A 21055-nucleotide genomic window follows, 5' to 3' on the forward strand; every position below is an offset into this window, starting at 1 on the left:
TCTCACGTTAAGTGAGTCAGTTAGGGAGGAGGAGGAGGAGAGAGAAGGAGCAATGAAGAGAAGGGCAGGGAGCAAGGAGGAGAGAGGGAGAGGAAGACAGGGGGAGAAGGAGGAGGAAGAGGAGCAGCAAGTGGAGGAGGCGATGAGAAGGGAGGGAAGGGAGAGGAAGATGAGGAAAGGGGAGGAGGAGGAGAGAGTGGGGGAGGAAGATAAGGGGGAAGGGAAGAGGAGGTAGTGAGAAAGTAGGGAACAGAGAGGGAGAGAGGGGGTTAGAGGAGGAGAAGGAGAAGGACTGTGGGGTCCTTGGTGCTCTCTGAGCTTCGTGGTTTTCCTCTTGACATTTCATGACCCAACTAGGTAAGTTCATCAGTACTTGAAGGGAGGGATCTTTTTTCTGTGCTTCTATAAGCATTGATGGCCAACATCCCTACTTGGGCAATGAAACGCCTGCAAGGACCCCCCCTCCTAGTGCAAAGAGCACCAGGGACCCCTCAGGTCGACCCTGAGCTCCAGATCTTCTCTTCTGTTGCAACGACTAAACAGGCAGTCAGATGAAGGAACTTCCCAAGTTCTGAAGGCCAAAATCTGACCTTGTGGCTTTTTACCAGGTACTCCCATGTGACACCGCTCCTGCGTGAGCTGCACTGGCTGCCTGTGGTCTTTCGGGTGCGTTTCAAGGTTTTGACTACCATCTTTAAAGCGCTCCATGGCATAGGGCCCAGTTACCTGCGGGATCGCATCCTCCCACATACATCCCAGCGGCCAATTCGCTCTCACAGAGAGGGGCTTCTCCTGGTGCCGTCCGCTAGGCAATGCCAGCAGGCGACGCCAAGGAGTAGGGCCTTCTCTGTGATGGGCCCAACCCTCTGGAATGACCTCCCCCCAGATATCAGGACTATTACCGACCTCCGCTCCTTCCGTAAGAAACTAAAGACCCACCTGTTTCTACTGGCTGGCCTGGCATAATTTCAACGCCTATCTCCTGGCATTTATATTTTACTGGTTTTTAAGGGTATTATTCTATAGTCTTAATTTTATTGGGTATTGGGATCTTAATGTCTATTTATTTTAATTATTTATTAGCAATACAGTCCTGCACATCTTTTATCCTCCTCTTATGCATCTATCCATTTTATATTTGTATATATATATTTTCCATGTAGTAATTTTAATTGTTTTAATTTTGTTCTTTGACATGGACTGTACACCGCCCCGAGTCCCTTTCGGGAGAGGGGGCGGTCTATAAGCGCTAATAAATTGAAATTGTAATTGAATTTTCCCCTCCCTCCAAAGCGAAAGAAATGGACAAGAAAGGGAAGAATAAAAAGGGAAATATTGTACATTGGTTGCGTGAGGATTTCTTTGTTTCGGGTTCTGGGATCTTCTACAACAACATCTCCAAAATGGTGAAGGTATGTTTTGGATCAGCCTTTGGCCTGTCTTCCTTTTGCTCCTCCTCCTGACCCGGAGACCCTCAAAGGAGTCAATCTCACAGTGGGGACAGCATCCTCCCAAGGTTGGGCTTTGGGTACCCCTTCTCTCCAATGACTAGGAGGAAGAAAGGGCAGCTGCCATGTTGGCTTCCTTGACCCCCATCTGAATCCCACCTGATGGAGGCCATGGAATAAGGCCTGCCTCTCTACATGGTGTGCTGTCCCCCAATCTGGGTCAAAGTCTCAAGAGAAGGGAGTCAAAGCCCTGAGGCATCTCTGCATGGCCTCCTTTCCTTCTCTCCGATAGGCCTTTGGGGAGCACCTCAGCCCATTGCAGCTAACGCAGGTGATCCTGGACGCCCTGGAGGCCTTGACACACGCGGACAAGAACATATCCCAGTCTGCTGGGCAGCTCCTCAACTCCATCCTGGAGGAGTGTGGCATGGATCTGGAGGAGGTAAGAAAATTGCAGGGCTTGGAGCAAAAGGGATGTAGGAGATTTTTTAGAAAGCAAAGACGAGAACGGCTGAGACCTTGTTGGCTCAGTGACGACACTTTGGCTGGTTTTAAGAAGGCTAGGGCTGGATGGGAGACCACTGAGCTATCCAAACCTCCCAGAAGAAGGTAAGGGCAAAACAAAGGAGCCATATTGCTTTCATGAAAAATAACATTTGGTGAGCCAGTGTGCCAGTGGTTAAGGCTCCAGATGTTTTTACATCTTTGTCATCCGCCTTGAGTCGCCATATGCGAATAGGCAGCAATATAAATCTCCTAAAATAAACCAATAAAATATCACAGGCGGCTGGACAAATCAGGAGTCCTTTCAAAAATGTAGGGCAAACGTTGACATTGTGGGGGCCAATTTATTTCCCCCAATGGGTGGGAGTTATCGTCTCTACTGCATCTCCAATGGAGACCAATGCTGGATCTCATCCCTCCGATCTCTCTTTTGCCATAGCTACCCATGATAATGAAGGAGATTTACCAGCGTCTCCCGAATATTGCCCACCCAGCAACGAAAGACCTCACCCTCAAGGCCGTATGTCACCTGGCATCCAAGAGGGTCAACCCAGTTGTGGACATATTGCTGGAATCCTCCATTGGCTGTGATGGGTAAGAAGAACTTCAAGGAGATGGGCCTCCTGTTGCCTTGGATTCCTCAGAGACTCTCAATCCTTTGCGATGGGGTGAATCCCTGTAGCTCAGGTGGAGGGAGAGGGTGGAGGTTGGTTCTCTGAGCTTCTGCGTTGGTTTCCAAATGTTTTGTTACCAGGCAAGGTAACCTCTTCAGTGGAGTTTAAGGAACGCCAGTCCTGGTGATCTTCTGCTTGTAAGGGCTTGGTGTCATCAGAAGGTCGTGTGATGGGGAGGTCACCTCAGATTGAGAGTCATGTGAGGTGGGGGATCTTGTGATGGGTCTTGTGATGTGGAGGTCATGTCAGGTGAGGGTCATATCAAGTGAGGGACTTGTGATGGAGAGGTCATGTCAGGTGTGGATCTTATCAAGTGAGGGTCTTGTTAAGTGGGAGGTCATCTCAGATTGAGGGTCATGTGAGGTGGGGATCTTGTGATGGGTCTTGTGACTTGGAGGTCATGTCAGGTGAGGGTCATATCAAGTGAGGGACTTGTGATGGAGAGGTCATGTCAGGTGTGGATCTTATCAAGTGAGGGTCTTGTGATGGGGAGGTCATCTCAGATTGAGGGTCATGTGAGGTGGGGATCTTGTGATGGGTCTTGTGATGTGGAGGTCAGTAAAGGTCGTGTCAGGTGAGGGTCTTCTGATGGAGGTCTTGATGGGCCATGGGTGTGTCACAGATGAAGTCTTCTAGTGGGGAGGTCACATCAGATGAGGGTCGAGATAGGAATGAACTTTGAAAGATATTTTACGACTTTTCTTGTCACATTTGTTAAGTGAGTCACTGCAGTTGTCAAGCGAGAAACATGGTCATTAAGTGAATCTGGCTTCCCCATTGAATGTGCTTGTTAGAAGTTCGCAAAATGTGATCGCTTGACTTTGGGACGGTCGTAAATCTGAACCAGTTGTCCAGGAGTCTGAATTTTGGTCAGATGATCCCGAGGATGCTGGAACGTGTGAAAACTGGGAATAAGTCGCTTTTTTCAATGCCGTTGTTCCTTTGAATGGCTGCTGGACAAACGGTCGTAAGTCAAGAACTACCTGTGTATATAGAGATATTTTTTTGGGATGAGAGCCGTTCATTTGGGCATCGGTTTTCCAATCCTTCCTTTCATTGGGTGGGTTCATCTATCTGGACTGGCCGTCTCTTCTGAAATGGGGAAAGGATTTGATTTCCACCCTATCTGTTTCTCCCCCTCCGCAGAAGCGCCAGGGAGGTTTGGGGGGCACTGGCTGCAGACCATTATGCCAACCTCAAGATCATGAAGCCCCTCTTGAAAAGGCTGCAGGACCAAGACCCCAGCACCGACGCCCTCACAAGGAGGAACAGCAAGTCCCTCATGCCCATTGCGGTAAGCCCTCCATGCCTGAGGGAAGGGAGGAGGGAGGCAGTGGGCAAGCGGCTGGGGGCTGAAATTGGAGCATCATTTGGCGTAAGCCCCCCTCCTTTAGGTGGAGGCAGATGTTTCTCTCCCTGAGCACAATGAGAATATATCTGCCGAACAAAACTCCTCATTGGCAACAGGAAGGGTATCTGGCCAGTAAACCCCCAGCTCCATTCAGTTGGCCAGACTCCACCCTGCAAGTGTTTCTGGGAACGTTAGAAGAAGAGGAGGAAGAAGAAGAAGGTGATGAATCTAAGTTTCCTGGGGAGCCCAAGGTGACGCTTCTTTCATCCCGCTTCTAGGCCACCAACGCTCTCTGTTTCCTCCTGTCCCTCCCGAACGCTGCTGAGCTCCTCCACAAAAAATTCTCCAACCTGCTCCTCGCCCTGGTCACGCAGCTGTACTTCCTCCTGGGCGCCAGCAAGAGTGGGGCCAGGAAGTCCAGCAGAGTCACAGACCTTTCAGAACAGATCAACCATTTGGGGTAAGGAATCTCCTGGGCCCAATCTGGGTCCTACAGGATATCACTGGAGGGGAAAGAAATAAAGGGAGGCTGATTTGCTGTTGTGTTTTGTGGTTGTTGCACAAGCCGCCAAGTGAAACCTGGAGCTCTCCTGAAGGGCAGCGGGAGGCCGGTTGGCATCAGGGTAAGCCTGGCCTTTGCAGGGGGCATCGGCCGAAGGATTGGCACCAACTCTTCTCCCTTTCTTTGATTTAGCACGACAGTGCAGGCGATCAAAAACCTCATCCTGTCTGCTGGATACGAAGAGGAGTACAAAGATTTGGGGATGGTGGGATGCTGGGAGATGCTCTTGAGCCCAGATAGTCTGTTTGAGGCCATTTTCCACCTGGTCCGGTAAGAACTTCAAAGTCCAAAGAGCTTGGCTACAAGTGTCAGTGGGTGAGAGAGGGAGGAGAAGGCAGAGAGAGAGGAGGAAGAAGAAGGGGCAGAGTGAGAGAAAGTGAGGGAGAGGGGGAAGAGGGAGGGAAGAGGGGAGGAAGAGGCAGAGAGAGAGGAAGAGGGAGGGTGATAGAGGTGAGGGGAGGGCAGAGGGAGAGGAGGAAGAAGAGGCAGAGAGAGAGAAAGTGAGGGAGAGGGGGAAGAGGGAGGGAAGAGGGGAGGAAGAGAGAGAGAGAGAGAGGAAGAGTGAGGGTGATAGAGGGGAGGGGAGGGCAGAGGGAGAGGAGGAAGAAGAGGCAGAGAGAGAGAAAGTGAGGGAGAGGGGGAAGAGGGAGGGAGAGGGGAGGGAGAGGGAAAGAGAGGAAGAGGGAGGGAGAAAGGAGGAGAGAAAGAGAGGGAGTGTAAGAGGGAGACATAAAAGGAGAGAGAGAATGAGATGGAGAGGGAGGGTGGGAAGGAGAGGGAGAGAAAGACAGAGAAAGAGAGGGAGGGTGAGACATTATCTAAATGGAGTAATTCATTGAGTAATTCATTTATCCATAATTCAGATAATCTTTTCCCTAGCTTGGTGATTTTCTCCTCACTCACCAGCAGATCTTGTCTGATTTCTCCCTATTTGATCTTTAGGAAACTCTTCAACTACTCTAAAGTGGAGCTGAAGGTGATGTTCAGACAGGCCAACAACTACCTGCACCATCCCGATTTAAGGGAGAAGACAATTGGCATGGTGTTCTTCTCAGAGGTGAGGAGACATTGTGATGCACCACAACATTGTGGATCTCCAGGAATGTTGCGCAGGGTTCACAAGGACTTTATGGATAGGAACTTGAAGTTGTGGGGGCTCTATCACTAGAGGCCTTGAAAAAGAGACTGGAGAGCCATTTGTCTGACATAGTAGATGGTCTCCTGCTTGGTCAAGGGGTTGGACTAGAAGACCTCTAAGGTCTCCTCTTATTCTGTTAATCGGTGGAATGGGAGAGAGAGAAAGAGGCAGGGAGGGAGGGAGAGAAGGAGGGAGGGAGGGAGGAAGACTCAATGACCCCAAATTCCTTTTCCTCTTTGCAGTATAGGCAGTTTTGTATTCTTACAACTATCATTTGCACTACCTTTTGCGATACTGTAGTCCTCGACATATTACTTGGCTTATCAGATGGTCACAAGATGGATCACGTAACTTCTAAACATTGCAACTGTCATAAATACGGACCCTCAAATATCCAATTTTTGATCACGTGACCGTGATCAATGGTCATAAGTTTGAAAAATGAAATTGTCCCTTTTGTCAGTGACATGGTGACTTTCCGCAGTCACTAAACGAGGACTGTCTTTTCTTCTCCCCGTAATGGCTGAATGTGGCATCTCTTCATAGAGGCTCTGAGGAAAGTTCCCTTCCTTTGTTTTGCTAATGCTCTGTCTCTCCACTCTTCTTCCCCAGCTTCTCTATCACCCGGAGTTCGGAGAATTCTTCATCATAAAGGACATCCTTGATGTCCTCCAAGCCTGGATGGCTCAGCCATATCCCCTCATCCAAATATTTGCTGTTCGTGGTGTGGGGTATCTTCTCCAGCACCCCTTGGAGGTAAGAGATGGGGGCAGGAAGTGAGGGACTTTCAAGGGAGCAGCAGGTGTGACCTCTTTGGGAAGTCTACAAGGCTAGGAAGGGTAGAAGGAGGAAAAGAAGACAACCACCAGAAAGAGGATGCCCTCAGCTACAGTGGCGTCTCTTCTACAAAGATGGGGGCATCCCTGGAAGATCTGAAGGATCAATTTGGAGACAGATCCTCTTGGAGGACATCTAAAGCAGAACAAGAAGCAACGGATGGAAGCTAATCAAGGAGAGAAGCAACCTAGACCTAAGGAGAAATTTCCCGATACTGAGAACAATTAACCAGTGGAACAACTTGCCTCCAGAGGTTGTGGGTGCTCCAACACTGGAGGCTTTCAAGAAGAGACTGGACAACCATTACTACTGGTTTCCCTAGTAGTAGAGACCTTGGCGGTCTTCTAGTCCAGCCTTCTGCTCAAGCAGGAGAACCTAAGCTAATTCAGATAAGTGACTGCCTGCTCTCTTCTTAAAAACCTCCAGTGATGGAGTGTTTTGCGTCAAACCCCTGGGATGAGGAAGCCCCTGAGCTGACCTAACAATCATCCAGCTTCCTCACACCCAGCTATTTCCCCAAGATCTTCCCTTGCAGGATGGGAGATCACGGGGAACCTCCACCTGGGATGCTGGGTGTTATGGTTTTCTCCATTTATACATCTCATCCAGTTTTCTTATCATTGCAACCCAAGAGCACATGAAGAACGCTTACAAGAACTGGGAATGTCTAGTCTAATGAAAAGAAGGACTAGGGGAGACAGGATGGCACCTGTTCCAATATTTGAAGGCTCCTACAAAGACCAGGTGGTCAAAAGAAAGAAAGAGGAGAAAGAATGGTTGGAAACTAACCAAGGAGAGAATCAGCCTGGAATTAAGGAGAAATTTTCCTAATGGTGAGAGCAATCAAGCAATGGAAGGACTGATCTCCAGAACGTGTGGGTTTTCCAAAAGAGACTGGAAAACCATTCATGGTATAGAATCTCCTGCTCGAGCAGGGGTTGGACTAGAAGACCTCCAAGGTCCCTTCTGACTCTGATATGCCGTGTTGTATATGCCACATGTTTATGTGCTTGAAATGGGGCACATGATGGTAGGTTTAACTGTGAAAGCTGAAATGTGGAGTTGAGGCAAAACATAGGATGAAGAATTGGGGAACTAGGTAGTTTTAGTCTAACAACAAAAAGTGGGGCTGGGATGAGATGAGACTTTTAATATTTGAAGTGCTTCCACAAAAAATGGGGGGGGGGCAACTGATTCCCCGAAGCCCCTGAAAGGAGAACAAGAAGCAATGGATGGGAACTAATGAAGGAGAGAAGCAACCTGGAACTAAGGAGAAATTCCCTGACAATGAGGACAATTCACCAGTGGAACGACTTGCTTCCAGAGGTTGTGGGTGCTCCAACACTGGAGGTTTTCAAGAAGAGACTGAACAACCACTGATCTGAAACGGTACAAGGCCACCTGCTTGAGCAGGGGGTTGGACTAGATGACCTCCAAGTTCCCTTTCAACCCTGTGATTCTAGGTTATGGGGGCTTCTCTGTGTTTGTCATTCATAGACACAGAGAACTTCAGTGACCATGTTTAATTGCTCCCTTTCTTCCCTCCTTCCTCCAGAATACGATGTTAGAGCCGGTGCTAGTCCCTGTGGTCAACTGTGCTTGTCACCCAGAAAAAAGTGTGGCAAAGGAATCCTTACGGACTCTTCAGTTCCTATTCCGGTATCTGAAAGTTCAAACCTATGGATGGAAAGCTGTCAATCTTATTCCGGTCCTGGGGAAGTATTTTGCTGATGTACGTCAACCAAATCACGACAAACGAATCCATCACCCCTCTCTCTTCCTCTCCCTCCCTCCCTCTCTCTTTTTCTCCCATAAAGATGGCCTGGGTACCATCTGCAGAATTCTAATTTTATCAAAAAGGCTTAGAAATAGTTCAGCAATAACTGTGCTTTTCCCATCTAAAAGAGTGTGTGAGCTTTCAGATGATCCTTGAGCCCTTCCAGAGAGCTGGAGAAGGTTCCCACTCTCTTCAGCTTCACCAAACCACCATCAATCCCTCTCCATATTTATTAAAAATCCAGATTGGTGTTGCTTGATCTCAGACCCTTTAAGGTGTGTGGATCTCAACTCTGCTGGCATGAGAACTCCAGAGGTTGAAGTCCCCACATGTGAAGGCTGCTAAGATGGGAAAACAGCTCCCTCGATCACACCATAGAGGTTGGTCTGCAAGCCTTTTACACCCATGGCCAACCATCCCCATGGCCTTGTCTGGAGAAACAGTTGCCAGACTCCTTTTCCTCGTCTTGTGAGTGGGAAACTGAGGCAGATCAGATGAAGAGGATGGAGGTGATGAAGGCTTTTATTGTAGGTTTAGTGGATCCCTCCCTGCCTTTCTATTTCAGGAAACAAAGAAGAATCAAATTTGAGATGTTTTCTCGTCTGAAATTTCTGCTCTCAGTTTTTGCTCAGCTCACTATTGTGTGTGTTGCAGTTTGTTCTTCTAGGTTCTCACAACGCCTCCCACTTCCTGAATGCTATTGGAGGGACTGACCCATTTCTCTTCCTTCGTAGGAGGACACCGAGTTGCGCAACACCTCCATCACCCTTTTTGGCCTGGTCTTAAATGGGGTCAAGGAGACAGAGCAGAATCTGACCAAATCCATCCTGCGCAGCCTGATTCCTCTCGTCATTCAGTTGGCTAATCCTTGGACCCAAGAGGTGAGTTGAAGGGCGGGGTCAACTAAGCTCCTACTCTTTCATGCTCCCGTCTCCATGAGACCATGTTGTACCCCCATCTTCACTCAGGGCAACATGGTTGCATCATGTCGACCCTTTGGAGAAGGCAAAGAGATTCTGGACAATCCTGAAGTTGTGAGGTCCTTGGTGTTCTCTGAACCTGGTTGTTTTCTTGCAGGCCTTTCCTGACCCAACTAGGTGACAGAATCAGTAGGTTGGAAGGGAGGGTTTGACCTCTGCTTAATGCCCGATCATTTTGATGTGGGTGCAGGTTTTCTGTTGGGTTGTCTTCGATTAGGGGGTTGTTCTCTGCTTGATTGTTTGCCTGGTTTACCAAGAGAGTCAAGGTTGAATTGTGGGGAACTCTGGCCTTCAGGGGGGCCCTTTCCCTGCCATAGCTTCCTCTTGGGGTGGCTCATCCCCTTTCCCACCTCTGAGCAAGGAGAAGTCTGGCTTTTCTCTGCCGAAGATGGATAACCTCAGAACCGGCTCCTCTGATGCCTCCTTTCCTCCCTCGGCCCAGTTCTCCAGGAACGCCCTGACCTCCTGCGTCTCCTTTATGAAGTGGGAGGAGTTTCCAGAGACTTTGTTTGACTACGAGATTTACACCAGTCTCCAGAGCATGTATTCCAGCATCTGCTCGGAGGTGGTAAGTAGGAGCCCAGCTGGTTCCTTTTCTTCTGGATTAGAGTGCAATATATTTTCTTTTTCTCCTGCCTTTCTTCTTTTGATAAATCATTCAAGATGGTGGACGTCCCGAATGCTTCTCCTCCCCCTCCTCCTCGGCTCCTGGTTTGTTGCCTGAAGCCTCAACTGTTAGATTCGGGCAATGAGAGAACAGACTCTGGACACGTAGTGACTTAACAGCTCTTTATTGGTAGTAGTAGTGATCCAGCTTGCTCTGTGGTCTGAGGGTTCCCCTTTTATAGGGATCGGGTACGCCTCTCGAACAATCAGAGCGATACCTGTTTCCCGCCGTATCGGCGGACCAGAGAGGAGACTTGCCGCGATATATGTTAATATCTAACACCCCTCCCCTCTTAGATGGAGCATTCCGGTTAGTTACATAGTCTTTCAAATAAGTGGGTGTTTGTCTCACCCGGGTGGAACGCCGTAGTTCGGGTTGAACGGGAGTGGTTGCAGGATCGGTTTCGCCTGTTCTTTCAGCTTCGCGTTCGGGGGTCTGCAGGCTTTCATTGTTCTGGCGTAGTTCTGGTTCGCGATCGACCGCTGGTTCTATCCTGGGCTCAATGGTGTCGTGTTCCTCCGTGTTTGGGCTCTCGGATGGCTGACTTTGTGCTGGTAGATAGTTTTCATCGTCAGCCTGCAGGTCTGAGTGTGCCAGGCGACCCCGTAGTTGATCGATGTGCCTTTTCCAATTCCGTCCATCTTCTAGCTCCAGCAGATATGAACGTGGACCCGTGATGCCAATTACCTTTGCCGGCATCCACAATGTTCCCCCTGCATAGTTGTGGGCGTATACTGAATCCCCTATGCTAAAATTCTGAATTTTGCTTGTAGAGTCTGGGGGCGATGTGGCAGAGTAATTTGGGTGAAGACAGTCCAGGTGAGACTGTAGACGGCGGCCCATGAGTTGTTCAGTGGGGCTCCTACCCGTCGTTGTGCTGGGGGTAATATGCTGAATTAAGAGGTAATGATCAATGCGTGTTTGCCAATCACCTGGACCCATCCTAGCAAGGGCCTCTTTTGCGGATCGCACCATTCTCTCCGCCTGTCCGTTCAATGCCGGATGGAATGGCGCGACGAGGGCATGCCGAATTCCCTGACCTGCCAAGTACGTTTCAAATTGCATGGCCGTGAACTGGGGCCCGTTATCGGAGACCAGGAGGTCGGGCAGGCCATGAGTGGCGAAAAGTCGCCGTAGAACCTTAATGACTGCCTCTGCCGTGGTTGAAGTCATTAGGACTACTTCTAGCCAGTTGGAGTATGCATCCACAACTATAAGAAAGGTCTGACCTTGGACTGGCCCTGCGAAATCGATGTGTATTCACGACCAGGGTGCTTTAGGCTTCTCCCATTCTGTGGCAGGTGCTTCAGGGGGTGCTGGTCTAGATTCTTGGCACGGATCACAAGTGGCCACCCATTCCTCTATCTCTTTGTCCATGTTTTGCCACCAAACGTAACTTCTTGCTAACGCCTTCATTCTAACGATCCCCGGATGCCCAACATGTAATGCTTCTAACACATTTCTTCGTAACGCATAAGGAATAACAACTCGATCCCCCCACAATAAACAACCTTGTAACACTGAAAGTTCATCCCGTTTTGCCCAAAACAGTTTGAATTCCGGGCCCACGTTTCCCTTCGGCCACCCCCTCCAAACCCAGGTTTGAACTTGCTTTATTACATTGTCCCTAGAAGAGAATCTGGCAACGTCGCAGGAAGAAACCGGTCCTGAGTCCCAACAGTCAATTAACAGAACCGGTACCTCGGGAGTGGGGTCTGGCAAAAGATCCGGGAGTGGGCAACGGCTGAGTGCGTCTGCATGTCCTAGAGTGGAGCCCGTTAGATGTATCAGCTTGTATGAGTACGCAGCCAGGAAAACAGTCCACCTGGTCATGCGTGGAGAAAGGGAGACTGGTGTGGGGCGGTTTCCCGCCAAAAGTCCCAACAGCGGTTTATGATCTGTAATTAGTTCGAAATTGCGGCCGTAGAGGTATTCGTGGAAACGTTTAACTCCAGCCACAGCAGCTAACGCTTCCCTGTCCATCTGGCTGTAATTCCTCTCGGCCGACAAAAGAGTCCTGGAGTAGAAGGCGATGGGTGCTTCGTTCCCGTTTGGCATCCTGTGGCTGAGGACTGCGCCGACGCCGAATGGGGATGCATCGCAGGTCAATACCAGTGGTAGCGTCTGGCTGTATTGCTCTAGCAGTGAGTTGGTGGTGAGCAGGCGCTTGACTGCGGCAAAAGCTGCTGCTTCGGATCGTCCCCATCTCCATGTTGCGTTCTTTTGGAGTAGTCGATGTAATGGCTCAGCAACGGTCGCCTTCTGTCTCAGAAAAACGCTGTAGAAGTTAAGTAGTCCGAGGAAGGCCTGCAACTCGGTCTGATTTCGTGGTGTGGGGGCGTCCTGGATCGCCTTAATTTTCTTTGAAGTGGGGTGTATTCCCTGACCATCGATTCTATATCCCAGGAATTCTACACTAGGGACGTTAATTTGGCATTTCTCTTTTTTGAGGCGGAGACCCTTCTCTCTGATTCTGGCCAAAACAGTTCTGACTCTTTTTAATAGTTGCTCCTTGTTTGCAGCGGACACCAAGATGTCGTCGAAATAGGGGATGACTCCCGGTATCCCTTGCAAAAGCTGTTCCATGACGCTCTGGAACAGACCTGGGGCAATACTCACACCGAATTATAGCCGGTTGCATTTGAATGCTCCTCTGTGCGTCACTATAGTTTGGGCCTCCGCTGTGGCGCTATCCATGGGCAATTGCTGGTAAGCTTGTGCCATGTCTAGTTTAGCAAATATCTTTCCTGGCCCCAACGAGTGCAATAAGTGTTGTACTACTGGCACAGGATATGCGCTTTGTTGTAGCGCGACATTAATTGTGCATTTATAGTCTGCGCAGATGCGGACTGACCCGTCTGGTTTGACTGGGGTCACAATGGGAGTTTCCCAGCGCGCGTGATCTACCGGCTCAAGGATTCCTTGCTCTACTAATTTATCGATCTCTTTATCAATTTTTGGGCGGAGTGCAAAAGGCACTCGTCTCGGTTTAAGTCGGATTGGCGCCACTTTTGGGTCTAAATTGAATGAGATAGGTTTACCCACATACTTACCAAGACTGGGGCTGAACACATCCTCGAACTCCTTAAAAATCTGTTCAGCGCTGCTGTTCTCCACGGCGTTGATCCCGGTGACTTCTAACCCCAGGGCTTCAAACCAATCTAGTCCTAGAAGGTTCTGTAACGGCGCGCTGTCGATGGTCACGGGCAGCTGGGCTACGATGTCCTTGAAACGAATTTGGAACGTGCCTTGGCCCACGATGGGGACTCGGTTCCCCTGGTAGTCTTGTAGCAGGATGTCTGGTGCACGTAGTTGGCTCTTTTTGAGGCTAGGGATAGCCTTTTTCATGGAGGCCCATGAAATGATCGTCAGGGACGATCCTGTGTCAACTTCCAGCTCGCAAGGAGAGCCCTCCAAGAGGACTGTGACTTTCAGCTTTTTAGGCCGCTTGGTGCGGACCTGACTTATTGTGGTGAGATAGGTTCGCAATTCCTCTCTCTGGGTCAACTCTATCTCTGCATCGGTATCCTGGCAATACTCTCATTGAGCGTCCTGGTAGAACGCTCTCTCAGCTCTTTGTGTGTAATCTCTCTGGGAATACGCCCTTTCAGCTCTTTGGGAATTGTCTCTCTGGGTAAACTCTCGTGTGTTTCTCTCTGGGCGCCCTTTTTGATTTCGCCAAGTCCCTGGGTTGGACTTCTGTTGGCGGTACATTGGAGGCTGCCGTGAGGAGGCAGGGACTTCGCTCCGGCACACTCGTGCGATGTGCCCAAGTTTGTCGCAGTGCGAACAAACAACGTTCCTGAACCGACAGGTAGACCGGGGGTGGTTCCCTCCGCAGCTTGCGCAGGGTGGCAAATGGAATCCGGATCTCCCCCCAGGCCTCATGTGACTGCTCCGCATCAGGTGACTTTCTTCGAACTCGGGATCCTCGAAGTCTGGATTGGTGTCCTCGTAGTGGACTCTGGCGTGTCTGGGTGCTGGCTGGCTCGCGTTGAACCCGCGTTGTATGGTTTCCGATGATCTTTCCGCTGATTCGGATGCCCTTGCTTCGTTTAGCGCTATTTGTAGGGTTAAATTTGGATTTGCCAACAGCCTTTTTTGTAGCGAAATGTCCTTTAACCCCCAAACAAGTCTTGCCAGGATTTGCTCGTCCAGATCCCTGAACTCGCAGTGAGTCGCTGCTTTACGTAGGGCTGCAACATATTGGTTGATTGATTCTCCCGCCTTCTGGTTCCGCATGTTGAATTCCTGGCGGCAAACGTGGCGGGAAGGTTTTGGCGTGTAATGAGTTTGCAGAGTCTGTTGTAGCGCCGTCCATGATACCGCTTGTATCGGTGTAGGCTCGGAGAGGTCTCTGGCCGTGTTGAAAACTTCTCGCCCACAGTAGCTGAGGAAGATGTTCTTCTTTCGGGAATCAGTTATTCCCGTGTATTCGTTTGCTTCGAGAAAACACTCGAAACAAATCATGTATGCCTCCCATTGGTTGTTCATCGGGTTGAACGGAGCGGGAGGAGTGTGCATCGCCATCTTCTCTGCGTTGAATTTGCCGCGCTGCAATGGCCTGAGATGGCTGCTGGAATTTCTGCCGAATTCCTGGGCTGGATCAAATCCTGGGATTCTGGAGGTAGCTTCTTCGTCCTATCTGTCTCTCGATCCCATCCTCGTCGCCAATGTTAGATTCGGGCAACGAGAGAACAGACTCCGGACACGTAGTGACTTAACAGCTCTTTATTGGTAGTAGTAGTGATCCAGCTTGCTCTGTGGTCTGAGGGTTCCCCTTTTATAGGGATTGGGTACGCCTCTCGACCAATCAGAGCGATACCTGTTTCCCGCCGTATCGGCGGACCAGAGAGGAGACTTGCCGCGATATATGTTAATATCTAACACCAACCACTAGACTAAATCGGCTAGAGCAGTGGTGGGCAACCCGCGGCTCGCGAGCCACATGCGGCTCTTTACACCCTTTAATGCGGCTCTTCTGTGTGCCGGGTGCCCGCTCCCCTCCCTCCTCTCGGGCTTCGGAGGGAAGCTTCTGCAAAAGCCCGGGCGAGTGACAACCAATTTTGGTCCTATGACTGCAGAATGCTGCAAAATACCATAAATGCAGGCCAGTTGTTGAGTGTTTCAAATGTGATTGGAACACTCAACAAGGTGACCACAGTGTGCGTGTGTGTGTGTGTGTGAGTGAGACAGACAGACAGAGAGAGGAACAGAGAGGGAGTGAGGGAGGGAATCAGAGAGAGACTGACAGACAGACACACACACACAGACAGAGAGAGACAGAGAGGGGGAGGGAGGGAGAGAAAGATAGACAGACAGAGAGAGAGACACACACGGAGTGAGTGATTAAGTGAATGAGTGAGAGACAGACACACCCACATACACAGAGTGACAGAGAGAGAGGAAGGGAGGGGAGAGAGACAGAGGGAGAGACAGAGACAGACACACACACACACACACACAGAGTGAGTGAGAGACAGACACACACACACACACAGAGTGACAGAGATGGGGGAGGGAGGGAGAGAGAGACAAAGAGCCAGAGAGAGAGAGAGAAAGAAAAAGAAAAAAAGAAAGAAAGTGGGAGAGAGAGATGTAATTAAAAACAACAACATACAAACCTGACTTACTCAAACTATCCAAGGAAATGCAAGGTCAATGTTCACATTAGTGGTTGTGACTTTGTCAGTCAATGTGAGGATGTAATTTTCTCTACATTGTAAGGCAAATTTTACGGAATTTAACGTTATCGATAAATAATATCGTTCTAAAGTTTTTGTTTTATTAGTTGTGTTATTTGTATCCTCCCGACCTATGTGGATACTTGCATGCAGAATATTCTCAATAAAAACTTATTGAAACTAAAAACAGTGTACCATCCTATGTATTTTCGGTTTTAAAAATGTGGCTCTCAAAGTAAATTTCAATCATGGTTTTGGCGAGATTTGGCTCAGTTGAAAAAAAAGTTTGCCCACCACTGGGCTAGAGGGATTCTTCTTGGGTTGTTGTTCCCTTGGGAACAGCAGAGGTTCCATACCACCATGACGACTAGAAACCTTGCTGATTTGTGGGTTTGAGATTAGAAATGGCAGTTTGTGGAAAAGGGAAATTACGATGTAAAGAGGGCAAAACATAAATGCATTTATAAGACCAGAAGCCATTTCCTTATCATCTTTCTTTCCCTTTTCTTTTTCTATTCTTTTTTCACTATCTATTATTTTTCTTTATTTTCCTTTTTGGTTTTAACTTGGATAAAATTGTCTTTAACAACATAAATGTGTGTGTGTATAATATAATACAATATTAAACTATATTATACTAATACTTTTAATATAATGTAATAGTATATTGTATTGCATTGTACAATAATCCAGTCTAGTCCAGTCCAGTCAAGTCCAGTATAGTATAATAATATTGTTTAGTATAATAAAAGATAGTATAGTATAACAATCTTATAGTTTAAAGTACAATACGATACGATAAAGTATAATAAAATTCAATATGTTATTGAAGACATTGTTGTTGAGGACATGAGGACTAGAAACCTTAGAAAGAAAAAAAGAGGAAGCTACAGAGTTCATTGCCTTGTTTGTGGCCTTGTGTTCCCCAGATCAATCGATGCAAGGAAAACCTGCCTGAAATGTTGGAGCAGATGGTGGAATTCCTAAAGAGCCAGAATCCTTCGTCCCGAGAGGCAGCTGCCCTCTTAATTGGTAACCCCAAGTGCAAACTCTGGAAGGAGGGGAGGAAAAACCAGGGCAGGCGGGAGGCCTAAGGCCAGGCATGCTGACCATTATTACACACACACACACACACACACACACACAGACACACACACACACGGCCCCCGTTCTTAAGGGTATCGCTGTGGTTGTTAAGTGAGTCACATAGTTGTTAAGTGAATCTGGCTTCCTTCTGGAGTTTGCTCGCTCGAAGGTTGCAAAAAGTGATCAGGTGACCCCCAAGACTCTGCAACCGTCATAAGTACGAGTCGTATGAAATTCTTTCCATTCCATCTCTAGACAGACCCAATTCCTGGGACCATCCCGTAAAGTCCCAAAGCGACTCTTCCAAGTTGAAATAAAAGAATTCTGCGTTTTCTTTCTTGAATCAGTCGATTTAGCCGTCTCTGCCAACTCCACCAACCTTTTCTTTGCATGTGTCTAGGCTGCTGCGCACAATACATGACACGGGATCTGGTGACTTCCAAACAAATCGAAGAAGTTTTCCTTGGTGAGTTTCAAAGTTCCCTCGCTTGAAGCGGAGACTTTCTCGCCAGAAGCTCTGGCCCTGATCGGGGTTGGTTCTCAAGGTGGATCCTGGTAATCATTTCTTTTCTGGATTCCTTCCAGGTCTCCGGGATCTGCAAGAGGATCCCGAAGCCTCCGTGGCTCAGGCTGCAGCTGGGTCCATGGAAGTAATCTTCCGGCAGTATGGCCATCGGATCAACCCTGCTCTCATTAGTAGCCAGCTCCTCTCCAAAGTCATCCAGAGCATCTCCAAGACCAAATTATCATAGTTAAATAGTTTAATCCTTTACTTTATTGTCTTGGCACCTCATATAACAAAGTTGTGCCTTCTTTAGTGTACAGTATATTATACATTAAAAATAAAAGTATGCAATTGTATAGAACTATACATTCTATACGATGAAATTGAAAACTCCTGATATTGCATTTCTGTTGCCCTCTACAGTAGAATTCAAGATAATTACTGCTCTGGGATGGAAGCTCTTTTTCAGTGTACTTGTCCTTGCTTTTATTGTCCTGTACCGTCTGCTAGATGGCAATAGTTAAAAGAAAGGGTGCCCAGGAGGAGATGGATCTTTAAGGGTGTTTGGAACTTTCTTAAGGCAGCGGGAGGAGGAGCTTCCGGAGGGAATGGAGGACTGCCTCTGAGCTCCGCTAAATGCGGAGGGTTTCCTGACGGGCGGGATGCTGCCGACCCTCATTTCCACCCTGAGGGTCGGGGATTTTTGGCGCCAAACATCCTGGCACCTGCCCGGCCCCAAGCTGGCCCGTCGGGTCGGCCGGGCAGCCGGACAGGAGGAAGATAGCGCGCCAGCCGGTCGCGGCGTGGCAGCTGGCATTTTAAACCAGCATGGCGGCCGGCGCTCTCTGAATCGGAGTCGGAGCGGCAGAGCAGCGGCAGAGCAACGGAGCGCCAGAGCCAGCGGAGCAGCGGAGCGGTAAAGATTGGATTGGAGGGGGGCGAGAAGGCTGGAGGAGGTGGAGGACAGCGGTGGAGGACAGCAGCGGTGGTCTGGGCGGTCTGCGTGATTGCGTGATTGTGTGACTGGGCGGTTTTTGGCCTGTGACATGAGAGAGATGGTGGCAACCCAGGAGAGCCGAGCGGCCCAAATTACGAACTATGGATCGCTGAGCTCTAATCTGGCCGGTGATTGTGTGAAGGAATGTAAGGCCCGAGGGAGGCCCGAGAGACCCAAGGCGCCGAAGGGAAGAAGGAAGGAGGGTGAGGCCTGAGGCGCCGGAGGAAGCAGAGAGTTGAAAGAACGATGGAAGGGCTGCAGGGAGGCCGCAGGGAGGCCGATGCAGCCCTCCCGGGCCCAATAACAACACCTGGGTTGCCAAATGGACAGAGGATTCTTTTCATCTAGGGCAGGCCATGGAATCGGAGGCCTGGAACATCAGAGGCCCATGCAGAAGGTCAGACCCAGTGTTTTGCTGTGCTCACTACTACCCCCCCCCCACTCACTCATTTACCATCTACTTACTACGGGCTATCTGCCCTACCACCTATTATGACTTACCATCCATTACGAACTACCTCTTAGCTGCAATCTTTTATCCACCAGCTGGCTACTTTATCATATTTCCATCAGCCAGCATTTCCATCCAGATATGGATTATTTTCATCAGCCTATCCCCCTGCCTGGACTATCTTCTTGCCAGGACCATCCCCTTAGTGGGAACTGCGGCCGCTGATACACATTAACATCTACAGCTCCCACTTGATGAACTTGGCCCTGTCTAATTATGTTATATACGAGGCTAGACCTACTACAGCTACGAGATTCCCCCCTCTCGCAGCTATGGCCTCCTGCCCTTTCAAGGGCCCACCTTGAGGACGGGTTCATTAACCCAGAGAGGTGGAGGAAGCGCACGTTGAGGGTTTTTTTAATTAAATGTTTTTTAAAAGTTGTAAGGGGTTATAAGGATGGGGGGGGGGAACAGGTCAGGAGGGATGGGAGAGCCAGGCACCTAGGTGTGGTCGAAGGAGGAGGGAGCGGAGTGGGGGAGGAGAGGGAAGATAGCATTCTTGCGCAGGGCTCCCTGATACCAACGGTCGTGGGGAGGGGCAGGTGCGAGGACAGATCAAGAACGCGTAGTCGGTTGGGAGACCGGGGTTTTTGGTCATTCCCGGTCGTTTGTACCAACCCCTGCATACTAGGTGGTCAGGATCTACAGACCCGAGGCCTGAGACTGCTGTTATGCAACGCGAGGTCCGTTGTCAATAAGGCCCCCCTCATTCACGATCTAATTTCGGAGGGGGAGCCGGACCTCGCAGGAATAACCGAGACCTGGTTGGGCCACGAGGGAGGTCTACCCCTCGTGGAAATGTGCCCGCCAGGTTATCGAGCATTTCACCAGCCTCGGGCCCAGGGAAGGGGCGGTGGGGTAGCAGTGATTATCCGGGAAGACTTGGAGCCGAGAGAGTTCACTGTGCCACAGACATCCGGGTGTGAGTCCCTCGTCGTGAGATGGGGCCCAGGGAGGCAGTTGGGCCTGCTGATAGTATACCTGGCTCCTCGCTATACATCAGCGGCCCTGCCTGAACTCCTCGAGCTGATCTCATCGGTGGCGGTTGAGACCCCCAAACTTGTAGTGATGGGGAATTTTAATCTGCCGTCGATGGGAGAAGCATCTGAGGGGGGTCGGGAGTTCATGGCTTCCATGACAGCCATGGACCTGACCCAGTTAATTCAGGGCCCTACTCACGAGGGAGGCCACACGTTGGACCTTGTCTTTGTCTCTGGCCAGTGGACGAGTGATCTGGGAATAGGGGACCCAACTATTATTCCCCTGTCATGGTCAGATCACTCACTTCTCCGGCTTAACTTCCCTGGTGCTACACCCCGCTGCGGGGAGGCGGAGCCGGAAGGTATTAGATGGTTCCGCCCCAAGCGCCTGATGGAACCAGATAGGTTCCAGACGGAGCTTGGGCCACCTCCTGTGGACCTGACCCGCCCCCGAGTAGAGGACCTGGTAGACGCATGGAATAGTGCGACTACCGGGGCCCTAGACCGGGTGGCGCCTTTGCGGCCTCTCCTGCGGCGACGAACCACCCTGGCCCCTTGGTTCACCGAGGAGCTAAGGGTGATGAAACGCCACAAGAGACGCCTAGAGAGTCGTTGGAGATCCTCCCGTTCCGAATTCGACCGAGCACAGGCACGAGCCTATTTGAGGACGTACCTTGTGGCATTAAGAGCGGCCAAACGTCAATATTGCGCCGCTCTTATTGCGTCCGCAGATAACCGCCCTGCCGCCCTGTTTCGGGTGACTCGCTCCCTCTTGTTTGAGAGACCACGGGAAGCCCCTTTACAGGGCAGAGCAGAGGAGTTTGGGAAATATCTACAGGACAAAGTCGCTCAAATCCGGATGGGATGGGCCCCTTTCAGTAGTCCATCTGAGACGCCCGCGGCGAGTCTTGAGGGATCGCTTTGGGAGGAGTTTGACTCGGTTGCCATCGAGGATTTGGACAGGTTGCGTGGACGTCTGCGACCTACCACATGTTTATTGGACCCGTGTCCCTCCTGGCTTGTACTGGCATCCTGGGAGGTTACACGCGACTGGCTCCTGGGCCTAGTGAACGCTTCGTTGGGTGAGGGGCTCCTACCTACCACCTTGAAAGAGGCGGTGGTGAGGCCCCTGCTCAAGAAGCCTTCCCTGGACCCAATGGACCTAGTCAATTATCGTCCAGTCTCCAACCTTCCTTTTTTAGCGAAGGTTGTAGAGAGTGTGGTAGCACAACAGTTCCCACGTCACCTGGAGGAGAATGATTATCTAGACCCGCGCCAGTCCGGCTTCCGACCCGGGCACAGCACGGAGACGGCCTTGGTCGCATTGGTTGATGATCTCTGGAGGGCCAGAGAT

General features: G+C 50.0%; 1 protein-coding gene across 1 annotated transcript in view; it reads left to right on the top strand.

Moving 5' to 3' along the window:
• The window catches only part of LOC309385752 (maestro heat-like repeat family member 5), a gene marked incomplete at both ends in the record, with an annotated part of 39353 nt that extends 21893 nt beyond the window's left edge, over window positions 1–17460 (top strand). Inside the window, 15 exons of the mRNA XM_081940456.1 lie at window positions 1294–1412; window positions 1741–1890; window positions 2392–2546; window positions 3773–3920; window positions 4256–4437; window positions 4672–4809; window positions 5482–5596; window positions 6290–6433; window positions 8070–8246; window positions 9026–9172; window positions 9260–9325; window positions 9714–9839; window positions 16552–16654; window positions 17109–17174; window positions 17294–17460. Coding sequence (XP_081796582.1) covers window positions 1294–1412; window positions 1741–1890; window positions 2392–2546; window positions 3773–3920; window positions 4256–4437; window positions 4672–4809; window positions 5482–5596; window positions 6290–6433; window positions 8070–8246; window positions 9026–9172; window positions 9260–9325; window positions 9714–9839; window positions 16552–16654; window positions 17109–17174; window positions 17294–17460 — 2003 coding nt within the window. The remainder of the gene's footprint in view (window positions 1–1293; window positions 1413–1740; window positions 1891–2391; window positions 2547–3772; window positions 3921–4255; window positions 4438–4671; window positions 4810–5481; window positions 5597–6289; window positions 6434–8069; window positions 8247–9025; window positions 9173–9259; window positions 9326–9713; window positions 9840–16551; window positions 16655–17108; window positions 17175–17293) is intronic.
• Window positions 17461–21055: the final 3595 nt, after the last annotated feature.

The sequence above is a fragment of the Natrix helvetica genome, assembly GCF_964273705.1.
Source record: "Natrix helvetica genome assembly, chromosome: 2".
Classification (NCBI taxonomy): Eukaryota; Metazoa; Chordata; class Lepidosauria; order Squamata; family Natricidae; genus Natrix; species Natrix helvetica.